The sequence below is a fragment of the Trematomus bernacchii genome, unplaced genomic scaffold (assembly GCF_902827165.1).
Source record: "Trematomus bernacchii unplaced genomic scaffold, fTreBer1.1, whole genome shotgun sequence".
Classification (NCBI taxonomy): domain Eukaryota; kingdom Metazoa; phylum Chordata; class Actinopteri; order Perciformes; family Nototheniidae; genus Trematomus; species Trematomus bernacchii.
Window position 1 is genome coordinate 2159392 of NW_022987714.1, and position 21817 is coordinate 2181208.

The 21817-nt window shown below is 41.5% G+C and overlaps 1 protein-coding gene across 2 annotated transcripts in view; it reads left to right on the forward strand.

Annotated features, from left to right (window-relative positions):
• Window positions 1-21817, forward strand: part of dennd4a (DENN/MADD domain containing 4A) — a 24129-nt gene continuing 2312 nt past the window's right edge. The window contains exons 1-29 of one of the 2 annotated variants that reach the window (XM_034141342.1): window positions 1-159; window positions 4419-4750; window positions 4949-5195; window positions 5288-5357; window positions 5500-5669; window positions 6483-6721; window positions 6829-6895; window positions 7031-7089; window positions 7188-7332; window positions 7948-8123; window positions 8472-8572; window positions 10139-10357; window positions 10816-10961; window positions 11420-11440; window positions 12977-13110; window positions 13414-13546; window positions 13896-14102; window positions 14189-14317; window positions 14423-14567; window positions 15819-15941; window positions 17081-17191; window positions 17741-17815; window positions 17915-18756; window positions 18849-19065; window positions 19642-19733; window positions 19823-19998; window positions 20305-20668; window positions 21182-21299; window positions 21578-21740. In XM_034141342.1, coding sequence (XP_033997233.1) covers window positions 4440-4750; window positions 4949-5195; window positions 5288-5357; window positions 5500-5669; window positions 6483-6721; window positions 6829-6895; window positions 7031-7089; window positions 7188-7332; window positions 7948-8123; window positions 8472-8572; window positions 10139-10357; window positions 10816-10961; window positions 11420-11440; window positions 12977-13110; window positions 13414-13546; window positions 13896-14102; window positions 14189-14317; window positions 14423-14567; window positions 15819-15941; window positions 17081-17191; window positions 17741-17815; window positions 17915-18756; window positions 18849-19065; window positions 19642-19733; window positions 19823-19998; window positions 20305-20668; window positions 21182-21299; window positions 21578-21740 — 5000 coding nt within the window. In that variant the 5' untranslated portion in view covers window positions 1-159; window positions 4419-4439. The remainder of the gene's footprint in view (window positions 160-4418; window positions 4751-4948; window positions 5196-5287; window positions 5358-5499; window positions 5670-6482; window positions 6722-6828; window positions 6896-7030; window positions 7090-7187; window positions 7333-7947; window positions 8124-8471; window positions 8573-10138; window positions 10358-10815; window positions 10962-11419; window positions 11441-12976; window positions 13111-13413; window positions 13547-13895; window positions 14103-14188; window positions 14318-14422; window positions 14568-15818; window positions 15942-17080; window positions 17192-17740; window positions 17816-17914; window positions 18757-18848; window positions 19066-19641; window positions 19734-19822; window positions 19999-20304; window positions 20669-21181; window positions 21300-21577; window positions 21741-21817) is intronic. The other variant, XM_034141343.1, reaches the window with a different exon arrangement.

The following is a 21817-nucleotide window of genomic DNA, read 5'->3' on the forward strand; positions in this document are numbered from 1 at the left end:
ATTCATCCAGTCCTCTGTACATTTTATTTTTTGTTACGATAAAACATTAAGACAGTGATACAAATAGTCAAAACAACCACTGAGGATTAATATTTCCTACAACAGACACCTGGGGTTTGTTTCTACGCAGGCTCATATTCGACTGATCATCTCCGCGATGTGAGTAGATTCTTCTTTTACTAAGAATAAAAACAAACGACGCCCGCACGCTTATGAAGGTCTTTTTCTCGATTATTTCTTATATACTGTCATCTTGTTTGTGATTGTGTCTGTTAGCGGTTCAAACGAGGTCTTTGATTGATTATTTTCGTGTTGGAAGATTGACTACTGACCGACACAGTTAACATATTATATTATTGTGTCGTCTAGCAATAATATTGTAATGCTTTATAATGAGCATTGCAGGCTTAATGTTATTTATTATATGTACTGTGCGTCAATTAATCACAAAGAAGTAATGGAGGCTCTTATTATTGCATTCTGTGTAGATGCTCCATAAGATGGCTTCTTGTGATGTGGACAGAGGAGAAACCCCCTCAGTAGTATTGTGGCCGCTACAGTCAGTTGTGTTTTTTTAAAGGCACATTTGCTGGATTTGTGGTAGACCAGATATAAGCATTGCATAAAATGCAACGTTGCAAGCTTTTAATGCAGGGTTCTTTTGCATGTTTTCTAGCACCACATTGGGATATTTTCTCCTCCATCGTTCTGCTCTATTTATCCTGGGCGTGTGTGGTTTCCTCTTTGAGCAGCCAGGGTCTCCCCTGTCAAACATAAGGAATGCAAATGGCTGATGAGGGGTTTTCTTTATGGCTAAGAGGGAACAGATGCTGAGTGAAATGTGGTGGTGGTTCCCTCTCCAGATCAAATTGCCCATCCTCCATGCCCTCCTGCTGTTAGCACAACCCTTTAATCCCCGCAGAGCCTGAGTGTCCAGCAGCCTGCCTCTGTCTCTGGGGTCATCATTACAACAACACTGTGATGCTCAGTGCAGAAGCCAAAGGCCTTGATTTCACATCACATCACAACATTGCATGCAGTGTAAAGAGAGGCTAAATCTAAATCTAAAAGATACATTTCAAAATCCTGCATGGCTATTTGGGGCAAAATGTAGAAAAAATAAACCTTCATGTATGAAATATTCAAAGGTGTGGATGACAAAATTGAAACTTCTCCCATTGCTTATAGAATTTCATTTCATTCAAGAAAGCATTTTGAAATATTGTATCACACATTTATTGTCAAATAACAGTTTTGTCAAAACTGACAGTTCTTTACAAACTGGTTTTGCGAACCAAAATAAACGTAATATTTGAGATTTTATTCGAGTCCCTAATGTTTCCCTAGATACTACGGTTTTATTTCTATCCATCAATGGTGCAACCAAGAGGTAGCAATATTTTTAAATGAAGCCCTTGGAGCACATACAGAAATGTAATGTTTTCAGGAAATCAAAGTGCTTGGCTCCTTCAGGGTGAAATTAAATGTTGGGAACATTATGGCTCAAGTGGTACAAAATATCATCAATCTGTCATAATCGCAAAACATCCTGATGGAGGTGACTCATAAAAACATTAGTGCAATGGAGAAGTTGGCCTGGTAGCTGCCAAGAAGAGGAAATCCGCCGTGTCCTTATTTGTGCTGCTTTCAAAACAAAAAAAAACAGTTGTGAATGAAAAGATTGCAGTTTGTGGGGAGGCCTTCAGTGACTCACTTCCAGTCATGGCCTAACATAGGATTTTCGACAATAATTGAGCAGGAAGAGAGTTGAAAATTATGTAGAAAAATGAAATATTGAGTGTTTGAGTCAGGTTTATTAATAGGCTTTTTTTCACTGAAGCAGGTCTCAAAGGATTAAAGAAGACACATGTGTTTTAATCTAGCCTGATGGACTGAACAGTCGAAGAGATATAATACTGTGTACAAACAACACAATGACAGTTATAGGCTAACTTTCTATTGTAGTGCAGCCTGCAGAGCAATATGAAGCTCAGATACTAATGGACAACAGTTAACTCGATATAAATACAGACAGAAACTATTATTATAGTTGTTCAATTTTAGGTGTATCTGTTGAACAGAATCTATCTGTGGTAGCGACCCGGTCTGTTAGACAACTTGCATGTTCCCAGCTCGTTTCAGCACTAGAGGGGAAGCATTTTCACAATTTTAGTTCAGTTTTGATGTTGTTGCTATGGCAAGGATTATATATCATTTTGGGCATGCGAGTCCTGAGGGGGAGGAATAGATGCAGAGGATGTACTGTAGTCGTAGTTGGAGCTAGAGATTACATCTATATTTAATCCTGAACCTTCCAAGTATTAAACGACACATCCAGCATGCCATCGCGTTTATATTTAGCAGCATACATGTGATACCTACTGAGAGGAGGTATTATACAGACTGGCATAAGTAATGTGTCACTTGAAAGAAGGAGGGAGCTACGGAAAAGAGAAATGTTTTCTTTGGTTGTTGGCAGTGAAAATATGCCAGTTGATTTTCATACTTTATCAAAACCGTTGTGTTTAACAGCATTTTCATCTTGAGTGAAAGCTTTTACAGTGACGATAGAACGTTTGTGAATCTTTAAGCGACTCTACCTGAATAATACAAATCCTCAAAATGATACTTGCCAACTACGTAAATTCATCTATTTGGAATGCTGATCCACATATATGAAGTCCGTGACGTGGTATATTTTCTTCACATCATCTGCTGTCAAAACGCTTCAATAGTAATTCGATATAATAGGAATTGACAGCATTTGTCTTCTTTTATAGCCACACCAAAATGGAACATTTAAAAAAAGGTGTCTTTTAATATTACTCTTCTCAGTAAAATTGCTTTAGTGCCACTTGTTTGTAAGTGCTAGAAAAAAGTTTAACTCATGGAGCAACATGAAAAGGTTATAAAAGAATACCTTTTTTAAATGAGCATCAATGGTAAACACAACATCACATCCTACTGTAAGTGTAAACATTAACAGAACTTTCAGTTTTTCAGAAACTGATGGTACAGCTCATAAAAACTGAATTATAAGTATACAAATAAAAATAAAGAGTGAATATGAATAAAACTAGTTGTTTTATCTATAAGTGCAACTATATATTTATATAAATATAGCATTTTCTGCAGTTTTGCTTGCTGAGTCATCAGTTATATCCCCAGGGCTCAACACTGCAGAGCACAAAATACCTCTCATCTGAACAGCTGTCAGCCAGTTAATCAGGGAGAACACTCATAAACACATGTAGGCCACAACACTGCAACTTAATGGGCAACCTTATGATGATAATTCATGATTATGAAAGACAACTCTGATGTACTGAGCAAATGAGCAGGCTTATGAAACAGGAACATATTTCTCCAAATGTAGTTGGTAACTGGTTTCTGAATAGTGTTATGGTTCCTGGTAGGCTCAGATATGTGCATGCTACTATAGATTATCTTCCTTTTTTCCCATGTTTTCATGTTAGCATTGAGTTTTACGCCGTAAGCCTGTAAGCAGTGCTTAGCTTCCTGCTCCATCACTCGTCCAGTCAGGGAACAGCACACACATCCATTAGCTTTAAAGCCAAAGTCCTAAGTGGTTGAGATATGGCCACAGCTTCTCGTGTGCCAGGAGTCCTTGTGGTGACACATCCAGCGCACAGGAGGGGAATAACTTTATGCTAACTCCTTCACATCCCAGTGGGGCAATAACAGGCAGCTGTTTATCAGTGTGCTGGTGAGTGTGGAGGCCCTGCTGAGGGAGATAAAGCAGGCTCTTCAGCAAAAGCACAATAAGCCAGCACAGAGCAGAGAGCGCTTCCAGGCTTTGTGATGAAGCTAGAATAACAAGCTGACTCACAGGCACTTACTTCTACTCCTTTCTTTTTCCCGATATTGTTGAGCGCAGAATTTTATGTTGTCTGATTATTACCTTGCTGAGAGCTCAGAACAACCTTTCGTTGCACTTCGATGCACCCCCTCTTCATTTACCAATGTTCTGTTATTGTTCTGGTACTTTTCCCTTCTGCACACTTTTTTTTTCTTTCTACAAAGGCATGTGTTTTATTTTACATAATCGGTCATGGCATATAGCGAGGTCAGTGGTCTTAAGCCCTCCCATATTTCTTTTTGAAATATGGTGTTTTTGCAGACAGGAATGCCCACTGAATGCTTCCAGATGCTCTCATTATATACTGATGTTTCTGTAATATAGTATGCACTTGTTAAAGCGTATGTCTATTTTACATGCTGCATGGACTCTCGGTCTGTGTGTTGATACAGGGAGACAATTAATACAGTATGCTCAGAGAGGTACTTTCCTGATGGCAAACGCATATTTTCTCTTTTGTTTTTAAGAAAGACCACAGCTAGCAGTATCATTCAAATGCATAACGGAAGCCCCCTCCTCACTGCCCTTCTCTTTTCAGCCCACAGTGTAGGAATGGTAAATGATGGAGGATAAGGGGCCTCGTGTAGCCGACTACTTTGTGGTTGCCGGTTTCACCGACTCATCCAAGCCTCTGGAGGACGAGCTCCACTTTGATGATGCCGGTCCCAAGTCTGTGAAACCAAACGCCCCCATCACCGACGTAGCTGTGGTGATCCGCTCCCTGGGTGAAGAGGTGCCCCCGGGTTTCACCTGTGTTGAAAGCACCCCCTCAGGCCTCTCTGCAGAGCTCAATGCAGCCAGCCTCAGGGGCCCTCAGATATTCCTGTGCTTCAAACGAGGCAGAGATAAGCCCCCACTGACAGATCTTGGGTAAGTAGTAATCCTCAGTCACTGACCCTTTACTCAGCAAGCACCACTAATCGCTTCTTTGCCTTGGGTCACTTTAATCTGCTTTAAACACATCCTCTAGTTTGATATCTCTTCCATGAATACATTATCAGAGCACTCCACTGATATTTCTTTAAGATTTCTTGTTTCAAACGTACCCAACACGTCTTTCGGTTTCAGGATTCTGTATGAGTGGAAAGAGAAACTGAAACCTGGATGTCACATCGTCCAGACCACACCCTCAGGTCGCCCCGCCAACATCAGCAGCTCCTCGTCACAGCGCATCTACATCACCTACCGCCGTGCAGCCAAGAGCCAGCCTCACACCTCACTGGCCGTCACTGATGTCTGCATCATCATCCCCGGCAAGGGGGAGACGCCCCCCCACACCTTCTGCAAGGTGGACAAGAACCTCAACAGCAGCATGGTTGGTTAACACACTGAAAACACAATAACATCTCCAGTGTGTCTTTATGAATAATGCAGGTTTTGATTGATCTGTCTTCTCTCCTATTCCAGTGGGGATCCTCAGTCTACCTTTGTTACAAGAAGTCTCTGGCTAAAGCGAACACAATCGCATACAAAGCAGGTAAAGATGTGTGCAGAATTTGTATTATGAGTGCTTAAGAATTCTCAACGAGGGCATTTCATTAATGTATTCTGCCTGTAAATGAAAATACAATGGAGTTATGACAACTGTTTCATACAGTATTTTGTGTATTGGTGTCCAGGTCTGCTGTGTAGGTACCCTGAAGAGGACTATGAGTCCTTCCCACTGCCCGAGTCCGTGCCTATGTTCTGCCTGCCCATGGGGGCAACGGTCGAGTGTTGGCCAGCACACACCAAACACTCCCTGCCTGTTTTTTCCACATTTGTACTGACGGGTGCCTCTGGAGAAAAGGTAAAACAACCTCCTTACATTTGTGTTACCAATAATCATGTTCCTTTTCATAATGACATTTTTTTTTTTGCCTTTGCAAAACACACAAAAACATTCATACTGATTTTGACAAGGATCCACCACTCTGTTCAGAGACCTGCGACTTGTATTTACATCATCATTCATTAATTAGATTTCTGCTTTTCAAAACCTAAATTCTCCCTTAATTGCATCATTTCAGCCAGCCTCTCCAACTTCCTCCCTGTACGTTATAATCCCTCATGGATTAGTGTGTTGATGAACTGCAGTACTTTTTCGTAGAAAACCAGACAATTGTAATGAACTTCAGGCCTTGACTGGAATCAAAAATGTTCTAAGGGCTGTGTTTGGAATACTAAAAGGCTCAAGTCTTTGAAAGCAATGCCGCATAAAATATTTTTTGCAGCTCATCTTTTGAATAATGGATAGCTCATGCACCACTTGGGCTGTCACATAAGTTTTAAACGCTGACTGCCTCAGTGCTCACTGTTGTTCCCTGCAACCTCTAGTTTGCAGACGAGTCCCCTGTTACTTTACGCCTGAAATGTTTGGTTTATTTATCAAAGGACGGATAAGAAGATTTAGCTGATTTATTATGATGAAAACTCTCTTGTGAAGCAGCCACAACAGCTTACCTTAATAAGTTATTTCAATGGACCTGTGACTGCTGCAGCTTGTTACTTTGTGAAGTTTGCATCAGGATGTTGGCAAGTCTTTTTTATCTGTGTTCTTGTGCTTGTTCTGGATACTTGTTATTCAGATGATCAGATTACATTGTGATCTTTTTGCTTGCAGGTGTACGGAGCGGCCATCCAGTTCTATGAGCCTTTCTCAGAGGAGGATCTGTCTGAGCGTCAGCGCTCGCAGCTCGGCATGCCAAGCTCTGATCTGGGGTCTGATGGGAGCCGGAGTGTTTACAGCAACAAGAGCATCTGTCTGCTCTCCCACTGGCCTTTCTTCCAGTCCTTCAGGAGCTTTCTCACTTTCCTCTACAGATACTCCATCTCTGGCCCACATGCCCTGCCTATTGAAAAGTAAGATTTGTTTTCATTCTCTTTGTTGATGTCTGTCAGTCCCTCTGCTTCAAATGTCTTTGTCTTGCCCTTATTGCTTAGTTGAGTAATTTTTATTTTACTTGCAGGCACATCTCTCACTTCATGCAAAATGTGCCATTCCCCTCGATTCAGAGACCACGCATCCTAGTGCAGGTGAGCTCAAAATGTGAAATTGTCCTCAAATCTGAATGCTTGCATCATTTTGTTTGACTAAAATGTATTTAATCACGCTGTAGTTGTGAGCTTAATCCCTTCCCGCTCTAACACCCTCCTGTGTGTCTTCCACAGCTGTCTCCACATGACAGTCTGATGCTGAGCCAACCTGTGTCCTCTCCACTGCCTCTCAGGTAAAGAAACATCACTAACATACCACATTATTACATCAATACATACTATATCTGATTAATTCTTAATTTAAAACCATTTGTTTGATTTGTGTTTTTAGTGGTGGGAGTCTGTCCACATTACTGCTGAATCTGGGCCCGAAGAATGCAGCCACTCTGCTGGTGCTGGCCGTCACCGAGCACAAGATCCTGGTTCACTCCCTGCGCCCAGCTGTGCTCACAAGTGTTACAGAGGCCCTCGTGTCTGTAAGTCATTTCAAATCCAATCAAACTTTATTAATATTGCACTTTTCATACACAAAGCTAACTCAAAGTGCTTCACAAACCAACCACAATTTATACAAAATTACTATCTCCCACTTCCTACAGTAGGTATAACCAGAGTAACACGTAGCTTTTTGATTTTAAAAGCACTTAATACAAACGTAGGACTGAAAAAATCAGGAACAAAATAATAATAGAAAACTCCAAAAATGTAATAAAAATAATAAAAAGGAATAAAATAAGAATACTATATGAATAAAATACAATTCAGTTGAAAGCCAAATTAAAAAGCTGGGTCTTGAGTTTGTCTTTGTTTTCACTTTGGGTCTGATGAAAAGGCCAGTATCAGAACACCTGAGGCTTCTAGAGGGCTCATAGGTTAAAAGCAAATCCGATAAAAAGCTATGCCCAAGACCATTGAGAGCTTTAAAACCAATGAAAGTGTTTTTGTATTGATTCTGTAGCTCACAGGGAGCCATCGCAGAGACTTTCAATGTATTATTTAAAGAAATCAGAAAGATTGATGAGGATCTCACTAAATCTCTTGTGTCTCGTGTATGAATCGATCATATTGTAATTTTTGATAATCCTTTTCAGATGATCTTCCCCTTCCACTGGCCGTGCCCGTACATCCCTCTGTGCCCGCTGGCTCTGGCCGGTGTGCTAAGTTGTCCTTGCCCTTTCATTGTGGGTGTGGACTCTCGATACTTTGACCTTTATGTGCCCCCATCTGACATCAGCTGCGTGGATCTGGACACAAACACAATCTCCCAGTAAGTCCCCTCTAATTTCAACCTCTCTGTGATATATGTCTACCTTTAACTTTAAAACACCCAGCCAAAAATAATCTACCCATGGTTTAGGTTTTTATAGGTCTGATGTTGAAAGGTCTTCCCAAGGTTATCTGTAACTGTCAGTGAGAGCGTCTTATGTGATATGAGCTGGAATGTGAAATGTTCTTTATACACAAAAGCACATTTGGGTTAATGCTGGTCTCCCACATCAATTTAAAAAGCTGTTGTCATTGCTGATGTCAGTTAATCCGTCTCCCTCCTTATATCTTTTTACAATGTTTCTTGACTGTCCTCCCCTTTAATGAAAACCATATGCTGTGCTTTCAGAAAAGACGACAAGAAGGCTTTAACGTGGAAAATCTTGCCCAGGAGAGCCTGTAAACATCTTCTGAATACCCTGAATAAGATCTATCAGCAGCTCACTGAGGGTGAGTCCAGTCTGATGCTGATGTGACCTTTTATATTTGGATTGATGAATAATTTATCTTGAGTCTGTTGATCCAGCCTTTACAGACCATTTTACAGGAAACTCATTGAATGCTTACACTGCTATATGAAACCACAATGTTTAGTGCATCCCAGGAGATATGAAGTGTAATTTAGTCTTCATCCGCTCCTGCTCCACCTGCCTGATCGAGATGTACTTAGATTAGTCATTTACTGCAATTCCCAGAAATGCTTTCACCCCTATACTCAAATTTCAGCATATCAAGTGGCTAAATGTATTAGGGTCTATAAAAACAGAAATATCAGCCTCTTCCCTACAATGTATTTTCTCCTTTGTGATGGTTAAACATTGTTAAAATGAATTACCAGCCTAGGAAGAAGCTCTTTGATTGCAGCCGATTAACATTTATCTCTGATGTTTCCTGCTTTCACACCGTGGTTTAGCTGAACTAAAAGAATTATGAAAATTGTCATACATCACGATACGTATTAAAAAAAAAATGAATTGCTTGCTAAAAGCTGTGTTGCTCTCTGGCATTGTTGTTCCACCATTTTGGTTCAGAGTGAATATTGTTTACAGACTCTTGGTCCCCAGAGGATGAATACTACTGACTTTGTAATAGATTGCCATGACATTTGGTACAGTCATTCAATACAGACTGTAATCTTTCGTGATCTCTAACTTATCTTCCAGTTCCATCATCTAAAATTGTATTTGTTTTTGCAAATACCTGCAAAGTGAATTGCATTGTCTCTGGCTGCAGTAGGGTGCTTTTTATGATGATTATAGCTTCCTTTAGCACCACCAAATCTCCATTTATCACGGGAAATACATATCTTTTTGAGAATGATTGGCACAAAATAGAGTACAGCTTTTAGAATGAATTCAGATTTTTCTCTCGAGTTATCATGTTACAAGAAGTCTTTGTCTTTAAGGCTGTCCATTTAATTCCTTGACAACCGTTTATCCGATCAACTTCACACTTCAGTGGGTGCATTTGAGACGACCCAAGGAAGTACAGTGTCGAGTGTGAAAGTGTCTCGAGCGGTTTCTAGAGAAAGAAGCAATCGGCCAAATGGGCACAGCACTCCTTATATTATATTTATTTATTCGTTTGTCCAGTTCTTGGTCTTTAGGTAAATTAAACTAATGACTTTACCCCTGCTCAGCTGTACTTTATTATTAATATTGTCCTGCTTACACATTCAAATACAACGCTGAACATGGTAAACCATAAACATGCTAAACATCATCAAGTTAGCATTGTAACAAATTACCTTGGCTTAGTTTATGCTGGTTGTTTTTGCAGTCAAGCTGTCAGAAAGTATGTCAGCATTATTTTTCTCACTATGCCAAATGCATTTTAGAAGGTAAAATAAATAACTGTCATTTTGGCAAAGTTATGTATAATCAGAGCTGTGTGCTCGTTTAAAAAAACAATAACTGCATAATATTTTGTGCTTCATTTCGATGGTTTTAAATGAGCATATTTGTTGTTGTTCATGTGCTCATGCGTTCTACATAATGTGTTGTCGTGTGCCCTCAGGTGGTCAGCTGAACCGTGAGGATGTGCATATGGAGCAGACAGTGACTGACAGTGAGCTCAACGGGGGGAAGAGCCTCCACACTCTGGAACTGGAGATCCAGGAGGCCTTCCTGCGTTTCATGGCAGCCATCCTGCGAGGCTACCGCTCCTGCCTGCTGCCCATCACACAAGCCCCCTCTGAAAAGACCACCGATGCCAGTTCCCTCTTCGACATACAAGGTACACTTCAGTTTTAACTGCAATTACCTTATTCAATCACAAAAACACGCTGACAAGCTATTTTTGTCATGCTTATACATGATTCAGGGCTGAAGCAGGACAGGGGGTTAAGGTCTGAGTGCTCCTTCATCTAAGTTTGGCCTAAATCACAGCTGAAATGACTCTAGTGATTTAGCCGAAGCCTCAGTGGAAATTAGGCTTGGATGACAAACCGGAGAAACGGCCATGATTAACAGCACAATGTCCCCTCACATCTGTGTGCTCTTATGCAAGCGGAGCAGCCAAGAACAAATTGTTTCACATCACAGTATTCATTTCCTGTAAATGTTGGTTAAGCCTGCATGTTGACCCCGCTAACGTTCCAAACCGGCTTGATGACTAAATGTACGATCATTTGTAATCTTATATCAATGCCCACATGTCATGTTTGTCAATACATAATGTCTTTTGTGCCACAGGTTTTCTCAAGAGCAGAGACCGCTCCCACCAAAGGTTTTACTCCCTCATGACAAAGACTCAAATGTTCAGCCGTTTCATAGAGGAGTGCTCTTTCGTCAGTGATAAAGACGCCAGCCTGGCCTTCTTTGATGAGTGTGTTGATAAGGTGGGGAGCAAATCTTTACTATGGATTTTTTGTGTCAGAGACAATTCATCAAAACAAGTAGGAACACATTCCTCAATATATATATATATCGTCAGGCCTCCACCTGGTCCCATAGGAGACACAGCTGAGGCATTTAGAGGCAAGATTAATCACTTGCTGTCCTCTCAATTAGGATGTCTTAATTAAGGTCTTGGTTTAATTTGAAGGCCTTAATAAGTAAATAACAGGAACTAATCGAAATAAACAAATACATTTAAATTGTAATAAGCATCTCCCTTGAGCCTGGTCTGAACATCAATGTTGAGCTTTCCTAATCTATAGTATCCTCAGCTACTTCAAGTTATTTTGTGTTTTATTTTCTGCAATTTCTACTACTGCCCTCCTCTTCTTCTTCTCTGATTCTCTGCCTTTTGTCTTTTCTGCTGCTCTGTTTGTCATCATGGCCTATTGCCTGGTAGCTATACACCACTGGAGGCAAGGTAAGAGCTTGTGTTGAAGCTTTTATGTTTGTGAAATTCATTATTTTTTAAAACAGTTTTCCCTTTTTAGCTGTAAGTGTTTTCCTTTGTTCTTGGCGCGTGACTCAGCCCAGAGTATTTTGTCTCTCTGTACTGAATAAACCAAAGTGAGGGGAAGGGAGTGGAGCTAAAAGTGCAGGAGACATCTTGGATGTGAGGATGTGCATTAGCTGTCAGTGTGTGTCAGCAATCTGCATTATTGAACCAGGTGCCATAATGAAGCACAGAGAGGTCATGCCGAACTGTTCGAGACTCTGAGGTTAGGCTGACACAGTGGAATGAATAATTTGTGCTCGCCTTTCACTGAGATGACTATGCACTTAGAGTCTCTCTAAATTATAGCACAGAAGAATGACAGAGAAAGACGGAGGCGATTATCCTTAGCTGTCAAAATGTTTTTTTTTGTACAAATCCCAGAGGATGTTGTCCTGCTAATTGTTAGTGAGAGGGTTATTCATTTGAGGATTTGACAGCTTTGAACACAACCTGCCCACACATGTGTTGTAACACATACAAAAAGACAAAACATTGCACTATCCTCCAAAAAACAACTCTGTTCTTGCAAACTTGTGCAATCAGGAAGTCACGTTTACATCCTGCACACAGAGTAGGAGCTCCTGTTAAAGTGGTCATTGCGGTTGTTATTGAGAAGTGGAAGCATTGATTCATTCAGCGTCAATGCTGCTGAGGTTGACAAAGAGTGTGTGATTGAGAAAGACCTCTTGGGTGTAAGAGGAAGGGCACAGCAGAATCGAAGCGAGGGTCAAAGAGAGTTAGCTGACAGAATCATCCACTTGACTGAGTGGAATAAATCCTGTAACGCAGTAGCACTGGGTATTCAGCAGCTGACAAAATATTAACGTTTTTGTGACGCTCGTGTCCAAGATAAGCTGGTAATAGATTCCGATAAGCCAAGTGCGTGCACATCAGCATAGCAGGCTTTTTATGATCTCCCATAAAGCTTTCTGTCATGATTTTCTCCTAAAAGAGAATGTGGCTATACCTTGTAATGCAACACAAAGGAGTGCTACTGTTGTCTTTTTGCTAAGTCAGACAGGAAGGCAAAGGTTTCTACATTTTTCTCCATATAGTAGATCTGTCATTTCTGAGCTGAAGAAAATGTGGCAGTTTAATATGAAGCACTGCTGTCAAAGTGGTACAATTTAATTGTTTCATGTCCCTAGAGAAACATGGCATTCATTTTGTCCAGGTCACTGCAGCCTGGATTCATTCAGTCTTTTGGGAAACATATTATCAACCCCCAGACTTGGCACTGCCATTTAGATAAATGGAAATGGGGCACGAGCCATATTTCTGATGTAGATGGACTCATTACTGACATCTGTTTGTCCTCAGTGACCCTCATAATTGATCTGATCAGAGGGCCCAGACAGTATCAGATGCCCAAAAGCCCCCAGGCTGCATTGTGTTTCATGGAAAGCTGAGAAGACAAAACAGAGGGGAAAATGACAAATATGTTTTTCTCTCGAAATCCAGATGGACAGTGAGCGACCAGAGGAAACCAGACTGATGGAGCTAGATGAATCCCACCGCAGCGAGCACACGGTGTACGTCAACCCTCCGGAGCTGCCCCCACTACCACAGGGAGAGGAGCATCCTCTGTGCTATAGGTACCACAGATCAATCTCTTAAGATGGGCTGTTTCTTTTGTCTGACACGCACTTCTCATCGACCCTGGGTGCACACAATGCAGCTCCCGAAGCAGAGACATACCGTAAAATGTCTCTGAATTTGTTACTGCTTAAGGGATTTGTGATTATGTTGAGCCTCGCTTTAGGATAGATATGTCAGTGTTCAAGCTCACAGGGTGTCAGACAAACTATTGCGCTTGTCACTCGGTTTGCCACTGTTCATGTTGGATTGTTCTCTATTTCAGTTTATGTGCCAATGAGTGATTGTATGTCTTTCTGCAGCTACTCTGGATTCCCTGTGCTGAACGCTGAGCTACTGGAGCCGCTGGATGGACCAAATCCTCCTTCAGCCGGCATGACCTCGCGTCACAGCAGCCCAGCCAGCCCCACGGCCATCTTCAGGCGCTCTAAGCAGGTCAGCCGTTAGAGTAGTGAGAATTTTAAAATGAGCTTCAGTCTTAGAGGTGAAGAAGGTTTTATTGATCTATAAACACAATTTCTAAAGACTAAAATGTTCCCTGTTTTCCCTGTCTTTTATCAGCTTTTGATATTTTAAAACACAACATACCTTTTTATTGTTCAATCTGATACTTATTTGAGAGTATTTCTTTCTTTTTAAGTTTGTTATTTTAAGATTTTAGCTCATTTTACTGCTGCATTCCTTCTCCACAATCATGGTGACGAGAATCGTTAATGCAAAATGCCAATGGGGTTGCTAGAGGATGATAAATGATCCCGACATGTGATGTTTTTTTCTTTCTCAGGAGATCAAATCAGCTCAAAGGATGGCCAAAACCTATTCCTCAATGCCTCAGATGTGGTCCAAGTGTCTGCTGCGCCACTGCTATGGCCTCTGGTTCATCTGCCTCCCAGGCTTTGTTGACACCTGTCACTCAAAGGTGCGGGCTCTGCGTACAGCTTACGATGTGCTGAGGAAAATGCAGGACAAGAATTTGCAGGCTCCAGATGAGGTGAGAAACTGTTTAAGACATCACACAACTATATACACATTAAGCATTGTATATTAAGTTTAATATCCTGGTGTCTTCTGTCCAAGGTGTGTTACCGTGTGCTGCTGCAGCTGTGTGGGCAGCACAGCCAGCCAGTCCTCGCTGTCAAGGTGTTGTTTGAGATGAAGAAAGCTGGAGTTCAACCCAACGCCATCACCTATGGGTACTACAACAAGGTGGGTGTATGTACTGTACATCCACATAAGGATGAAATACACCAACTGACCTGACTCTTAAGTCAGACAGATTCGTTTAAATTAAAAAAAATGTAATTTTTCTAGGCGGTGTTGGAGAGCACGTGGCCCTCCACCACCAGAGGAGGATACTTTCTGTGGGGAAAGCTGAAGAACGTGGTCCTAGGTGTGCTCCAGTTCAAGCGAGCGGTGAAAAAACAACAGACGCCGCACAGAGATCCTCAGCTTTCAGGTAGGAAGAATGATGACATGACACTGGGATGCATTAAATATATATATATAAATATATATATATACACACACAGTACTGATATCTGATATGGGGTTTCTTTTTTTATTCATATAATTAAATGTTCCATTTTTAAACAATTCTTTAACAAACATCTGTTGAATTATGCTCCATGCAATCATCACTTAAGTTATTAAAAACACAGTTAGATATGAACTTTGATTTATTCATTTAAAATGTGCCAGTCGTATATAAGTAAGATTAGAAATAATAAGAACACTCTTTTGTAAACAAATTAATCAATCACATACTGTATGGTATGTTATCAACCATAACCTGTTTCTGGCCTTTTGCCCAATATGATAACAGACATAATATATCATAAACTCCCACACTGACTGCCTTAAAACACTAAAACACACCAGTAGTCATTGGTCTACCTGAGACTTATCAGGTTTTAACTTTGTTTAAGATTGCAAGTTCAGTAATAATTACTTTCCAATTAGTACTGAAAGTATAGAATCTTTCTCACAAGATGTTTTTAATTATTATAAATAAAAATGAGTATGATCCAGTGGGAGCAGTCGTTTCTTCTTTTCTGGTCTAATAAGAAGGTTTTTTCCACCTCCAGCACATACCATTCCCAGCCCCTGTTTTCTTTAATGACACTCATTAAACAGAGTGAAGAGGTTTTCCTCCCCAGCAGACACAGCACACAGGTCCATATAATTCCCAGTCCTACTCTCATTACCATAATGAATGTTGTTTAAGGGGCTCTGATGAAAACATCATGCTTTAAGGCTTTTAAGCACATACTGCAACCTTGTTGTTTTTGTTCTTGAGAGTTCATTTGGAATGAATTCCCTTTTACATAGAGGATTGTATACTACGTTTAGAGTAGCATGATCTTTTAGTTATTTCAAAAATAATTCTTTAGTGATTTTACAATTAGTGAACGGAAAATGTGCAATTTAATGTGATTTGTTCAACCTCCATTTGGCTCTCCTTTGAGTTAAAGATAAGAGATAAATGAAACCTTGATTCTATTTTTGGTCTATGGCATCCTTTGTAGTTCAATCCCAATTACAGCTATGTGGAATTCAAAGCATCTGTGTATCTTTGCATTTGGTGATAACGATTGCAGCACCATTCAGTGATTGTTTACACACAGCTCTTTACCAGCTGGGCTCAGGTCTCATAATCCTGTTGGTACGTCATGTGTTTTAATCATCCTTTTCTGTTATCTCCTTGCAGACGGCAGTGATCTTGACACAGTCAGTCATGGCAGTTTGGACAGTGCTAATGACTCTGCTGAGCGCACATCCATTGACACGGACTTCACTAAAATGGACTCCAGTGATGATGGATTTAGTACAGGTAGGAAACCAGAGTTAGCTTCCCTCGGTTTGAACTTTATCACTCTCATCTGTTAATTGTGTGACCTCTGCTACTCGTGTCTCAGCTTCACTCTGGAAAAATGTAATTTGATTGAATTCACCACCTTAGAAGTTATCAGAATTCATAAAATTGTCTACCTAAATGTCACTGTGCTAAATTAAAAATGTTAAAGGCTAATCAAATGTCATACGTGATTGTGGAGACATAAGCACATCCATAACATTTTTACAGGTGCTGAGGAACAATAATATGCACAACATTTCTTATTATCATATTTTATGTGGAGGAATGGAAAACCATTTGTGATCAAATGAATAAATAAACATTGGGAACAAGCTAGCATGATGCAAGTTTGTCCTGTCTTTATGCAAAACATGTAAATCAGACTTTGACATTGAATGGATTGGTTCCTTTGGCAATACTTAGATTATTATTTTGTCCTTTGCCTCACATTCTGACTAATAGTTAAAGGCCAGTAAATGCAACAGGGTTTATAGCTGTCTATCAGTATGATAAAACGCTTGCAATAACAATACCATGGATGTGAATCTGGCTTACAACTAGTTTTGTATTTCTTAGCAGAAAACAACTGTATAAATCAGAAACTCTGTGAGGATAACAAGCTTTGTACACCTTTATGTATTCGACCTTGTGAACATGATGACGTTTTTCAAAGAGTCCATTCCTCTCTTGCTGCTCCTGCTTTTCTATTCTGGGTGTGCTGTGTGATGTGAGCTGTAGGGACTATGACTGCACTCTGTTGAAGACAAACTCTCAGATAATTTGTCACATATGAAGCAATCCAAGAATAGCTTGTTTCTGATTCACTCAGTTCTTTCTAAAAGAGGAAACTTAGAAAAGAGAACATATTATTAACATTTTAAACTGTATACCCCGGTTATCTAGGCCCTTTTTGTTTTGTTTTATGTATACCACGTTTATCTAGGCCCTTTTTGTTTTGTTTAATGTATACATGTCACACTGTGGGACTGCGGGAAACGATATTTCGATATTTCTGGATGTATAACACATGTAGAATTGTTGACAATAAAGCTGACTTTGACTTTGACTTTGACTTTGAAATACAACAGGAGAGTAAAACCTCTTATCTTTTCCAGGTGGACAGTCAGACCAAGGCTACGATTCACTATCCAAAGAGGAAGAGAGGATGTGCACCAGAGATAGTGACAACACACCATCGGTGGAAGACAAAGGACCGAGGCAGTCCAGTGAGTTATGGATCAGATTCTATCCCTAATCTTTGACACTTAGCCTCCATGTCTGCTGGTAGTGAATCACAGCTTACTGGCAGCAAAAGGAATGCTCTCCCTCTAAAAGCTACACTCTCTAAAAGCTGGGGGATCATATGGCAGTGTGGGTGTAGTGTATTCTCCACTCGTCCATTTGCTGTTATATCTAGATGTTCCCGAGAAAGACTGTTGATGGATGAATGTGTTACGTAAGCAGGTGATTCTTTGCATGACAGGTATTGGGTTGAATGCTGTGCCTAATTACAACTTGCCATGTTTGATGTATTCCCTGTTCACGCTTTTGTGATCAATGGTCATCAAAGATTGCTGTGGGCGTTTCAGCAGAGTTACTTAATTTTTTGGGATGGAATGCAAGATATTTTAAGATTGACCACTGTCCTCTAAGGAACTAAGCAGCTGCCATCTACTCATTTTAGAGGTGTGGATGGTTTTGCCAAATGCACACAGATATGTTTTAATTTTTCTATCGCCTTAATAATTTGATTTCATTTTAATTTCACTATTCAGCACCTGAGATTGAGGCTGCAGGCAGCAGCATCTCTCCTTCTACAAGAAACTGCAAGCCAACAGATATCAGAGCAGGTAGGTTTTATAAGACTATCTTAGGATGGTATTCAAAAGCCATAGATTGTAGTCTTACGGTATGGGAGCTGAATGTCTTGACACGTGTTTTCATTACAGTCAATGGCTTCATGCGGGTTTCCAGTCCATCTAGTAACAGCAGTCTTTGTGGAGGTCTGCCAAAGAAAGAGAGGCCAAAATCTCTTGATTTGTCAGATGGACAAGGAAGTCTAAGGCTAACCGTCCCTCAACTAGGGTCAACAAAGCAGCATCACCTAGCTGCTGACAGACTGCACGGTGTAGAAGAAGAAGAGGCAGAGACTGATAATCAGAAACCTGGTGTGGAGAGAAGTGTCAGCTGCAGCGGTGCAGCGGAGAGGCCAGGAGGGTCCATGGAGAGGAGTGTCAGCTGCAGTGCTGGGACAGCGAGCAGAACAGGAATCCAGAAGGGCTTTGATCCCCTGTCACTGATGTCCTCCGATGCCGCAGAGTGCAATCAGGAGAATGGAGACACGCCCACGGCCCGACGCGACCTCGCCGAGGAGATTGAGATGTACATGAATAATGGCAACAGTCCCCTGAGCAGCCGCACCCCCAGCATGGACCTGCAGAACCCCTCGAGCCCTTTGTTTCGCTCCGCCTCGTCGCCTCACACCTCGCCTAGACCCTCCACCTTGCTGCGCTCCAACACGCACCTCCCGCTGCCTGTCAGGTCCAAAGAGAGGCTGAGGACGTCGCCCTCTCTTCCCCTGGGTGTTTGTACCAAAGTCAGGGAGAGGCCTTCATCCTTGGTGTCCCCGTCCTCACCTACTCCCTCCTCCTCCTCATCGTTCTCCATGGACTCTCTGTTCACCCCAACTCTTGACATCTTCAAGAGCAGCGTGTTATCAGCAGGGAAGGGCGTGGCTGAGAAGGCCAGTCGCTTCTACTCCCGTCTGTCCTCACAGACTTCATTGACACAGGTTGGTAGTGGAGAACTTTTCTCCATACTTACGTTTACCAATTTATCTGCTGATGAAGCTACCCCTATTGATATTTCTCTTCTCCCATACAGGATGCAAACAGTGACCGGATAAGTGTCTGCTCACTGGCGTCAGGAGAGGCGGACTGCTCCTCACTGCTTGATCATGACTCCTGTCTGGACCCAGACGGCTTCACCTCCCCCCAGCACGGCAGCGTGTCCCGCCTCAGGAGGAGCCCGGTTGTAGGTCATGCCAACCTGGGCAGCCCCAGCACCCCTGACAGAGTGTTCAGACACAACTCCTTCTCAGGTTTGTTGCACCTCCTTTAACATATTGTTGGAATAATACTGCTATATTTTTGGTTTAACGATGAATCTTAAAATGTTTGCCTCAGACGAACAACACAATCCATCTATATTAAGAGCAGTTGGCAGCCTTTACAAAGGCATCAACAATGTGAGAAGTCATAGCTTACAGCCATGCTTGTTACATTTCTTTAACGTTGCATTGGATCCCAGCAAAACACTCTCTTACGATCTAAATTTAGAGTTGTTCTCAGTAATGGAGAGCGTCGGCTGCTCTGTTCAAACTAGGCCAGCAGTGGTGAGAGCTGATTCAGTGTGTAGGCTGCTCTGCACCCAGCCACAGGACCTACAGATAAACACATGAACATGTACATGTGCATGCATACTTACCTAAACAAACCCATACACACCCATTTCAAATAAAGATTGCTAACCTGCAAAACAAAAGTCTGATTTGATTTGCCGCTTAGTTTAATTTCTCCACTTTTGCTGTATTTAATCCAGACATGCAGCTTTAATCCTAATTTGAATCTTGGCTCTGTCTTGTGTGTCTAATTGTAAAATCCTTCATTGTATCCAGGTGGTTTGGCACTTCCTTTTAAAACTCCTCACACTCCAGATTCCTCCCCCGACACCAGATGCTTCCAACCCACTCCCAACTACACCATAGAGGTAAATTACTCTCTTCAGTCACTCATCTGGACACTATCTCAGAGTCTCATGATTGAATGTTACATTGTCTCTTCTGCTTCTTAATCCAGGTGCTGATGTCCAGCTGTTCACTCTGTAAGACGTGTGACTGTCTGGTCTACGACGAGGAGATAATGGCCGGATGGACAGCAAACGACTCCAACCTGAACAGCACCTGTCCTTTCTGTGGCACAGCTTTCCTGCCTTTCCTCAATGTAGAAATCAAAGACCTGAGACCACACAGCAGGTAAATGCTCACTTTACACAGACCAGTACACGCTATATCAGAATCAGAATCAGAATCAGAATACCTTTATTAGTCCCACAGAGGGGAAATTTGCATCGTTACAGCAGGAAAGAGCCACAGACAGCTTATATTCCCATAGTACTTCAATCAATTCACTGAATGTACTGCTAATATAAGGTTGAATGTATTTGATCTCATATGCTAGATTGTTTTATTTGTATTGGCGAGCTGACTTGAAAAGTGCTGACACATGCACACACACTCAGACTTTAATCATTTATTCATATTCTCTGCGTCTCATCTCAGGTCTTCTAAGGAGAGTAACCCTGTTACAGAGGAAGTCACTTCAGCGACTCTCAATCCCGAGACCAAAAAGTCTTCTTCAGACGATGCAGCTCAGTCCTCTAAAGGTCCCGGGCAAGAACAGGGGAGCAGCGAGAGGGCAGGGTCGCCCCCGGTGACGGTGCCCTACCTGAGTCCTCTGGTCCTGTGGAAAGAGCTGGAGAGCCTGCTGGTGAACGAGGGCGACCAGGCCATCTCCTCCCCGAGTGTTGTGGACCATCACCCCATCGTCTTCTGGAACCTGGTGTGGTACTTCAGGAGGCTGGAGCTGCCCAGTAACCTGCCCGCTCTCATCCTCGCCTCCCAGCACTGTAGCCACGGAGACCAGGTAGACATGCAGGCGTCTGTCAAGCACACCCACATATCAATTGTGTGGATTGACCCACAAGTCAACATTTTAATAACTCAGCAATGGTTTGACATTTGTGGTAAAATGCGCTCGGGAAGTTTGCTGTTCTCACTTTGTTGTCGAGTTAGATGTGGATATCGATAACACTCTTATATCTGTATGAAGTCCGACAAGAGATTGGAATCGATCTTCTTCTGTAATTCTCTCCACGAAAGTAAATGAGTGTATTTCCCAAATGTCAAACGACTACTTCAAACCTCTTTTCAAAGAAAGAAGAAAGTTCTTTAGTGGCTCCTAGTGGTAGTAGACAGAACCAAGCTATGCATAAGAGCAGAACATGGACACGAGCAATGTTCTCTCTATTTTTTAAACAAATGAAAACTAAAACTAAAAAACTACTTATCCATGACTAAACATTTTTTTGTGTTCTTCCTGTTAGGGTTGTTGCATACAGAGTATGTGTTAATCGCTTAATATGTTTCACCCCTGCAGACTCCTCAGAGCGTTTCATACGAGGACAGTAAGCAGGTGCTTGTGAGGATAATGTGGGACAACCTGAAGTTGCACAAAGACAAAGTCCAACCCTGCTATGTCCTGTGGAACTCACATTGTAAGTTACAACATTTGTTTTTATGTCATTTATTTAATTATATTTCAAAAGGTTAAATCGGCACTAGATTATATTCTGCTGGCAAGTTTGATCAAGGTCAGATATGTACATGTAAATTAAATAATGCATATGAAGTAACCAGGAAAACATGCATTATTCAGTTCAGGACTCCTATAAGTCACTCCGACCTTATCAGTGCTTTACTCTCAGAATCCTGAGTGATGGAGATGAATGAGCCTTTGATTGTGAGAGTGGCTTTTTTCTCTTGATCTGTGCAGGTGCAAACTCCCTGGTTCGCTCTGGTCTGTGTGAAGAAGGGCAGCTCTTTACTGTGGAGCTCCTGCAGGGTTTTGTGAGGAGCATCAAGAAAAGTGATGTCTATCAGCCAATGAGCCAGATCATTCAGCTGCTGGGGCCAGAGCTGGGCTTCAAAAGACAGAGGTGAGGAAATAAAGGATTAAGCTTGCTGTGTATTAAAGATGATGTGTATGCAAAGTGTAATGTTTTTTTTTTCTTTA